This window comes from Microtus oregoni, unplaced genomic scaffold, assembly GCF_018167655.1.
Source record: "Microtus oregoni isolate MIOR12 unplaced genomic scaffold, Mior012 000013F_ref0000133, whole genome shotgun sequence".
Lineage (NCBI taxonomy): Eukaryota > Metazoa > Chordata > Mammalia > Rodentia > Cricetidae > Microtus > Microtus oregoni.
The window spans coordinates 16,171,565-16,180,068 of NW_024543072.1; the positions used below are offsets into that span (position 1 = coordinate 16,171,565).

At 46.8% G+C, this 8,504-nt stretch overlaps 1 protein-coding gene across 9 annotated transcripts in view; it reads right to left on the minus strand.

Annotated features, from left to right (window-relative positions):
• Positions 1–8,111, minus strand: part of Nrg3 (neuregulin 3) — a 983,941-nt gene extending 975,830 nt beyond the window's left edge. For all 9 annotated transcript variants that reach the window (XM_041662384.1, XM_041662388.1, XM_041662386.1 and 6 more), the window contains exon 1: positions 7,008–8,111. In XM_041662384.1, the coding sequence (XP_041518318.1) occupies positions 7,008–7,827 (820 nt within the window). In that variant the 5' untranslated portion in view covers positions 7,828–8,111. The remainder of the gene's footprint in view (positions 1–7,007) is intronic.
• Positions 8,112–8,504: the final 393 nt, after the last annotated feature.

Sequence of the window (8,504 nt, forward strand, 5' to 3'; positions counted from 1 at the left end):
GGGGTGGACTGGGGAGGGAAAAGGTGGTGGAGCAGGAGGAGGGGAAGGAGGGGGAACTGTGGTTGGTATGTAAAATGAATATTTAAACAGAGAGAGAGAGAGAGAGAGAGAGAGAGAGAGAGAGAGAGAGAGAGAGGGAGGGAGGGAGGGAGAGAGAGAAATGGCAGACTCTTGTTTCTGAACAATAGAGTGAGGAAGATTCCTGTACAGCCTCTTCCTGGGCAAGCTGTGGTATGACAACAGGAGTGAAGAGATGAAGGACAGGAAACAAGCTCCAGTATTTCAACTCAGCATAGCGACTAGTGCGCTCCTGCATGACAATCCCAAGACTAAGCAGCAGAGTGTCTTACAGGAGTGGTGCAGAGTGAGGACTGTGACTATCACTCTCAGGATGTCATGGGGGAAACTTTAAGTTATGGAAATACGAATCAGTGTTCTCAGTTGTGCAGTCCCTCAGTATAAGAAACAAAGATAGGGAGTTTGTGGCTGTCATTGTCATCATCGTTGTTGATGATAAGCATCTCTGTGTGGTTTCAATGATTGTCACCTTCTACAAAAGTCAATTTTCCCGTATTACTCTCTTTACCTAGCTGCCGTTGACCACCTTCCGTCCTTCTGAGAGGCACGTACACCCAGACGCAGTGGAAAGGTCAGCCTCGTGGATGGCGCTCCACACAACTCCGCAGCTGCCGGGTGAATTATTCTTTTACTAACATGGTGGGGGTAACAAATGTCGCTGTGCCAGTGTTATGACAATTATGCAGTTTAGCTAAATATTATGTATGGAAGCCAATGATACATAATTGTAGAAATGCAAGGTAATTGTAGTTTCGATTAAATCGTAGTTGAATGTTTTGAGGAAACTCCAAAAGGTGAGGTTATTTCTTTTAAGGAAAGAAATTACCTGAAATTAGATGGGCAAGGAATGAAGCTTTAAATGATTCCCAGGGAACATATTACAGTGTCTGTGAAAATCATTTGCCTGCAAATTCCTTCACTAATGTGCCTTGTTGTGTCTTGTTTTTTATTTATTTTTTAAGACTAGATCTCGCAGTAAAGTTCAGGCTGGCTTTTAACTCAAGCTCCTGTCTTGACCTCAAGAGATAGGAGCGTAATTATGTATTGCCCCATCCAGCTTCTTCCCTAATGCCTTAAAAAGAAACCAGTAATTAGTAAGAGATATCTTGAAAACACATGCTATTCTTAAATAAGTGGATACATAGTCAAGAATCAACTATGGCCCCAAATCAAGGTATGGGAAGAATGAATCTATATTGTTTAATTGTATCCTTCCTTCCTTTCTTTTATTCCTTTTATTTCTTTTTTGAGACAGGGTGTTATTCTGTAGTCCTGGCTGGTATGGAGCTTTCTATGTGGACCAAAGTGGCCTCCAACCTGCACAGATCCAAATGCACAGATCTCTGCCTACTGAGTGTTGGAAATAAAGGCATGTGTCATGACACCTGGTATCTCCTTTTTAAGCAACGATTTCTATAAACTTTCTAAAATAAAAAAGAACAACAAAGAACACTTAGGGCTTCAGAGCAAATGTTTAATAAATGAATATAAAAGATAAAATGTATCACATAAGCTATGAAAATACATGAAAGTATATAACATATTCAATTGTACAGTTGCAGTGTTGAATCAAATAAATGCAATCAAAACTAATGTTTTATAAGCCAATATCATGTAGAAAAGTAAATTGTCAGTAATAGTCCATCAGTATTTTAAACAAATTTCTAAAGTATCATAGCAGTTAGTAGTTCAGTTATATAAGGGGAAAGATAAGTTTTAACTTCCTAAATAAACTAAGGAAGTTCAATATGCCTTTTACTGAAAAAAGAATTGTTTAAACTATTATACAAATCTATGAAATGTCAAACAAAAATAAAGAAGAAAATACCAGTACACACACACACACCTAAAAAAAAAAAAAGAACTTGAAATTACATGGAGTTAAATGTATATATTTAAGAGAATTTCCTGTATTGAGAGTAGTATTTATACCAAAATAAAGAAATAAAAGTATGAGCAGCAAATATACAGTTAAGAGCCTGTAAGAAAGATTCTGCCATAGTCATTCTTCAGTACAGTAATGGAGAGGGCTATAGGAAGGAGTGAATACTCTGGAAGGATAAACCCTTTTCCCTGACAGGTGAGCAGGGAAGCCTATGCAGGCCTACTATCAGCCTTAGATGAGCCCACAGCCGATTTGGTCCTTTCCCCTTTGCTTTTCCTTGGGTGCACAGGCCTACAAGGAATGCTCCCAGGTAAAGATGAATAGAGTGTCTAGGGGCTCAGACTTTGCCAATACCATTTTTTCAAGGCAACACCGTACTGTTCTTTCCCAGCACGGACCTCTGAAGATACAGTGAGACCGATGTGAATTTCAGTTCTCTCCAGAAGTGATCCCAAATGCATTTAAAAGACACTTATGTCTCACCCTCTGCTTTTCTCTATTTCAGGGCTAATTTTCGTCTTTCATTTCACCATCTCTGATAGACTATTGAGACATGTTTTGGCTCTCAATATGAGGATTTGAGGAAAGAGTTTCTATGACAGAATGAGTTGAAAGCCATCTTTGTTCCATTGTGGTGTAACCAGAAGGAGGCTTGGAAAATCCAGAGGGAAAGGCAACTTCTTCTCATACACACATTGGCTCTCTGGAGACAGCGCCGATTTCAGATCGGTATCAGAACTTCTGATGTGGTTCACAGTCATCTTAAAGAGCCTGAGTCCTTCAGTAGCAGAAAGTGCCACAAGCCAGCTTGCTTGCTGTTGATTTTGATTTTAGTCTATTTCCTTTCTCACAAGTTTGCAAATAAACAGTATGTACTTTTAGACATCTATTTGAGAAACAGCACAAAAATATAGGTGGCTATCCTCATAAATCAAGCCTTCAAGACATTCTCCACTAGCAAGATAACCTCCAACCCCTACTACAGTTCTCTAAGTTGCAAAAGGGATGATGAAAAATACCTGTTCTCAATGAAGTAAGACTAAATTCAAAAGAGCCCACAAAGCAGTCTGGAAAAGCTATGCCTATCCCCACATTGTTATTGCTGATGTTTTATTTCTGGTTAGGATCACAAAATGACCCTCAAAATTCAAGTGTGTGCCTCAAAATTCACAGTATAATAGGCTGACGCAGAAAAACCCCATACTCCTGCAGTAATGACAAAGAAAACAAAAACATATTCAGAAAGCAACACAAGGCTCATATGAAAAATAAATTCAATTTTACTTCATTGATCCTGAGCTCTGAGTCCTCCCATTTTTGCCACCGTGCATTTATGAGGTCACTACCTTTTCTGCTAAGAGTCTTCTGAAGGTCTTGACTCGTGTATATAAGACACAGGCTTAACTTTTTAAATCAGTTATAACTGAGGCTGCTCATGAAGCCACTGAGCACTCTGATTGCAATAAGCAACTGATGCGAGCAATGGCTCCTTTAAAATCACAATTGATGTGATTTGGTAGAACTTTACTAAATTAGATGGCAAACTGAAACCACCACCATGCCATGTTTAAACACCAAAAGGACATTTTATCTTCAAATTCCTTCTCTGAGTGTACTATTCAATATTTGTGATCTTAGATCCATCCAAAGATGACTGGAAGAACAAACCATTAACTTGGTTTGAACTTCATTAGTGGCCTGGGCTTTCTTTTTTCCCACCTGTTAGCAGCGCTTCCAGCTAGGTAAAAGAATCCAAGAGTCCCAAACAACCCCTGTTTGCATTGGCAGTAATAGAGTCAAGTTTGAAATCGGAAGAAACAATTCCAACTTGCATCAAAGGGGAAGTGTTTGTACATTTTACAAAATCACTGTTCTCTACCTGTAGTGCATGGTCCCTATGAACTCTAAAACACTTATTAATCAATACCATGGCGACAAAAATTCCTTCAGGAGAATCATATTGAATTAATCTTACAGTAGCAGCATGTTTAAGATATTTGTTCTCAAGTGAGTCTAAAGAAAAGGATAGCTCTGGGTCCCTGAAAAGGCAAGACGTTCCAGAGATGCAGGGAAGTTTGGTACACCCCAAGACTCAAGGGTTGGAGTCAGGAAGCTAGAAGTCAAATGCCAAACTCTCTTTGTCTGCTTACTGTTTAAGTTGTCTTACTTTTTGCCTCAATTCATCATCAAAAAATGAGCCCTTCACATAGCAAATAATGTGAATAATAAAATTTCCTTTCTTTGCAAAATTCCAGTTAACCCTCGGCCAGTGAACAGTCGGTATCTTTCTCAATAAACAAGCTTCTACTCGAAGAGCTATGAAGATTTTACAGACAGCAGCCACCACATTGCCAAAGCGGAGCACAAATGTATTCACCCTCTAAGCTATGAAATGTTGTTCTCAGAAAGCCAAGGCATGGACGTTGAAGAATATTTGGGTTAGCATCATCTTTAACTGCCTTCAGGTGCCGCAAAAGAAGCCAGAATGAGAATTCTGAACAGTGGGGGTGGGGAAGCAAAGGAAGAAACAAACGTACTAAAATATAGTGATGGGTGATATGCACAAATACCTTTATCATCTGGGAACTTGAATGCCATAACCCAAACAAGTTAACAATTTGAATGACAGCTACTTGGGCCATGTTTCAGCCTACTATAGCAGTGTTGATAATCCCACAAATGAAATATCTCCCATCTTGCTAATCAGTAAAAAAATCTTACATGAAAAAAAAATAAATAAACTGTCCTTTGAATGACTATATAGCCTACCCATATAACTCAAATTTTTATGGAAACTACATATTCCTTTCATTAAATTGCCCCCTCTCAGTGCAGCTAAATCAGGCCATTCACTGCTAGATCTGCATACTTGCATTTTCATCTCTTTACTCAAACCTCGTTTAAAGATGTCAGACAGAGAAAGATCTGGACCCTATGTACAAATGAAACAAATACGGCTGGCATGTCTATGCAAGCACTGAGACCCTGTACAGAGGTCCCACCTCTTTCCTTAAGGCACAGAGTCCTGTCAATAGCCATGACTTATTAAACAGGCTGCCATCCACTCCCTTCTACTGAATGTAGAACAAGATCATGGAGGGGCAGAAATAATTACCTTGGGCTCTTCTTTAAAGACCATCTCAGAAAGAAAGGTAGGAAATCAATACAGAAAGGACAGGGAAATGCCCCTACTGTGCTCTCCACAGCCCCGGGGTGAGAAGTAGGGCCACAATCCATTATTTATATCAACTGCTGCAGAAGAGATGAAAATTCAAGGTCTCCGACATAGATAGGAACCTATTTCAGTGCAATAAATGTGCTCAGAAGCAGCACCAACCCTTTATCCGGCCACAACACTCAAGCTAGATTTGCTGAAAGGAGCAGGAGCACCCTCCCTCTTCTGGAAAATGTGCTCTCAGAAATCACCACTTCAAGCAAAACAGGGGGAAACTGCAAGGGGCCGGCTCTACTGATTTTCCAGGTTGTGGCAAAAACCTTCCTTCTCTTTGCTTTCCTATTTCCCACGGACCATCCGGGTGATGGATGCAATTTTCTGAAGCAGTGTAAAAACACGAGTCTCTGTCCCCTGGTCTTTACTTACAAGTACATGACATTTAAAAAAAAAAAGTCACAAATGTTAAATAACACCCTAGGTAAAATCAGAGGTCAGGAAACTAAATAATAATAATAACTGAAAGCAACCATCACATTCCTACCAGCACTGAGCAGGGAGGAACACTTTTTCTTTCTCCCAGATGTTACAGCTCAAAACATGAATACTAAGGGTAACATATCCAGACCGTTTCTTTTCTTTTCTTTCTTTCTTTTTATTTTCCTTTTTCTTTCAGAGTGGCTTTTCTTGGAACTTGAACTGACATACTGGGGGCTTGTCCTGAATAACCTTCACAGGTTGCACAAGTGTTTTCTGATCCGGATGCTCAGGCACAAACAGAAGATTCCTGGGATTTCTGTTCACTAAGCGGAGAGGGTGGGGTGGAGGTCAATTAGTTACCCGCAACGCTCATAAAAATAGAAAGCATAGGGCTCCAAAGAGAAAGCGACCATGTTTAGGGGTTACACTGGCCGCTACTGGCACCGACTGTGCCAGGCTGAAATGCGATACCCAAAGAGGAACATGTTACAAAGAGCTTGGCCGTTGTACTAAGCCGGGTCCTAGTCTGCTCATCATCTGCAGGGTGGGAGAAAGAGATCAGGTTTACACCCCTCACCCATCTGGGAAGGGAACAAAAGCAAAGGCTTGGCACAACTGAAAGGGGGAAGGAAAAAAAAATCCTCCTCCTTCTCCAGGACCCCGGGGGGCCGCAGCTCTGCAGAGTCCCCTTTGCATTTCCTCACTGTTAACTCACTCCACTGGCCTTGGACACAATTTCCACACCTGGAAATGGCCAGGGACAGGCTGAGGGGAGGGGTCCATCTGGGAGCGCCTCATTTCCCTACCTCTCCCAATGGCTTCTAATTAACCCTTCCTAGTCGCTGCCCGGCAGAGATACTGGAAGAGTCGACAGCTACATCCCATGGACACCACTACCAAATACCTGCATCAGATCTTCACCCCCACACTGGTCATAACTTCCTTTTGTGGGCTATCATAACCAGTTTTGGCTGTGCTTAGAAAAGCTTCCTACAGGAGGGCGGGAAGGATTGGGTGCACCGGGAAGGGAATAGTCTCATCCCTGCCCAGGCCACTATGGAAAATACAACCTGGACTCACTCTCAAGTCTGCAGTGAGGAGCTTTTGCATTCGCTTAACCCTTTAAGGGAGTCAGAAGTCTATTCTTATTTGGGACCCACTGAAGTAGGAGCCCTGGCTCTAGAGATCTCCTCCACTTGCCGGATGCCCCGACTCCACACACAGACACAGCGGAGACCCACACCTTTGGCCCCCTTGAGGCCATTTTTAACCATAGCCTCACACTCTGCCCCAAACCGGGTAATTGGGGAAGTGGCAACCAAGAGAAAAGAGAGCCAGAAAGCAGAAAGAAACTCGGCAGTAAATCACTGCTGAGACAAGGAGTCTACTTACGAAATTTGGGGCTGGTGCTAGTTTCTGGGGTGGTGGTAGTGGAGGAGGTGGAAGAGGGTGAGGAAGAAGAGGCGGCCGCGGCATCCTGAAAGGGTGACAGGGTCCAGGAGGGAGTGGAATCGTGGAGGTAGGAGGAGGTAGCATACGCCGCAGTGGGCCAGGAAGGCATCGCCTGCGTACTAGGGGCTCCTGGCATTGGGGGTCTGGAGCCTGGCGTGCTGCTACTGAAGAAAGGGACTGTGGTGGACAGGACCGTCGGGGGGACCGCAGTGTTCCGTGCCGTGGTAGAGCGCGGGCTTGCCCACATGGGCACCCGGTGCCCAGGGAAGCGAGTGGGCGCCCGCGTGATGGTGGTCAAGCGGGTGGTAATCCGGTTAGGCGTCCTGGAGGAGGCGGCGCCGCCGGCAGAGGGGGTGGCGGGGGACATGGTGGAAGTGGTCGTAGTGGTGGTTTCCATAGCCTTGGGGAAGGAGCTGGGCTTGGAGAGGAAGAAGGGGTCCTGGCCCATTCCCTTGGAGTCCACCAGGTCCGTGGGCACGTACTCCTTGACGGAGCCCACCACGATCCATTTAAGCAGCATGAGGCTGAGCCCAAGGCCGATGAAGCCGATGAACAGAGGCACCACGCACAACCACGTCTGCTGCCGGTTCCACACGATGCAGTCGCTACAGCGTAACTCCCGGGGGGGCTCGGCCGCCCCTTCTCCGCCGCCGTCCGGGCCCCCGCCCGCCGCCGCAGCCGCCGCGGTGCCCTCCTCGGCCGAGGCGGCGGCTGCCGAAGCGGCACCAGGTGGCGAGGCAGCGGCCGCCCCTTCACTCATCCTAGGAGCCGGTCTTCACCTTCGCCCCCCCGAGGGCCGCGCCAGAGGCATGGGGCCGCGCGGGCCGGGCGCGGGCGCGGGCGCGGGCTCCGGCGGCGGCGGGCTCCGGCGCAGGCAGCGGCCGCGGCGGCCGCATGCAAATCGGCTCCCTGCCCCCACGCCCCTCCCCCCGAGAGGCGGGCGGCGGGCGGGGAGGAGAGGACGGGGGAGGGGACGCGGGCCGGGGAGGGGGCGGCGAGGAGCGCGGAAGAGGGGCGAGACCGGCCCCGGCGCCGCCGGCCGGTCAGGGAGCGGCGGGGTGCGTCTGCAGCCCGCCGAGCTGCCTCCTGCGCGCCGGGGTCCCCCAACTGCTGATGGTGCTGATGCTGCCGCTGTTGCTGATGCCGCCGTAGATGCTGCCCGCCGCCTGTGTGCACTCCAGTCTTGCCGGCATCCTGGGGCGCCGCGCCCGGCTCGCTCCCTGGGGCACCTGGCCGCGCTGCCGCTGCCCCCACCTCACGTCGCCCTCAGAGGTCCGGGCGGGCAGCCGTTTGATGCCCGGCGCTGGCAAGCGGCATTCCGACACAGGGGGCCAGCCTGGCAGCTGCTCGCCTAGCCCCGGTGTGGTGCGGTGCGATGCTCAGTAGCTGCTCGGCGAGCCCGGGCGATGAGGTTCACCTGTTCTTCAGCCGGCCCGC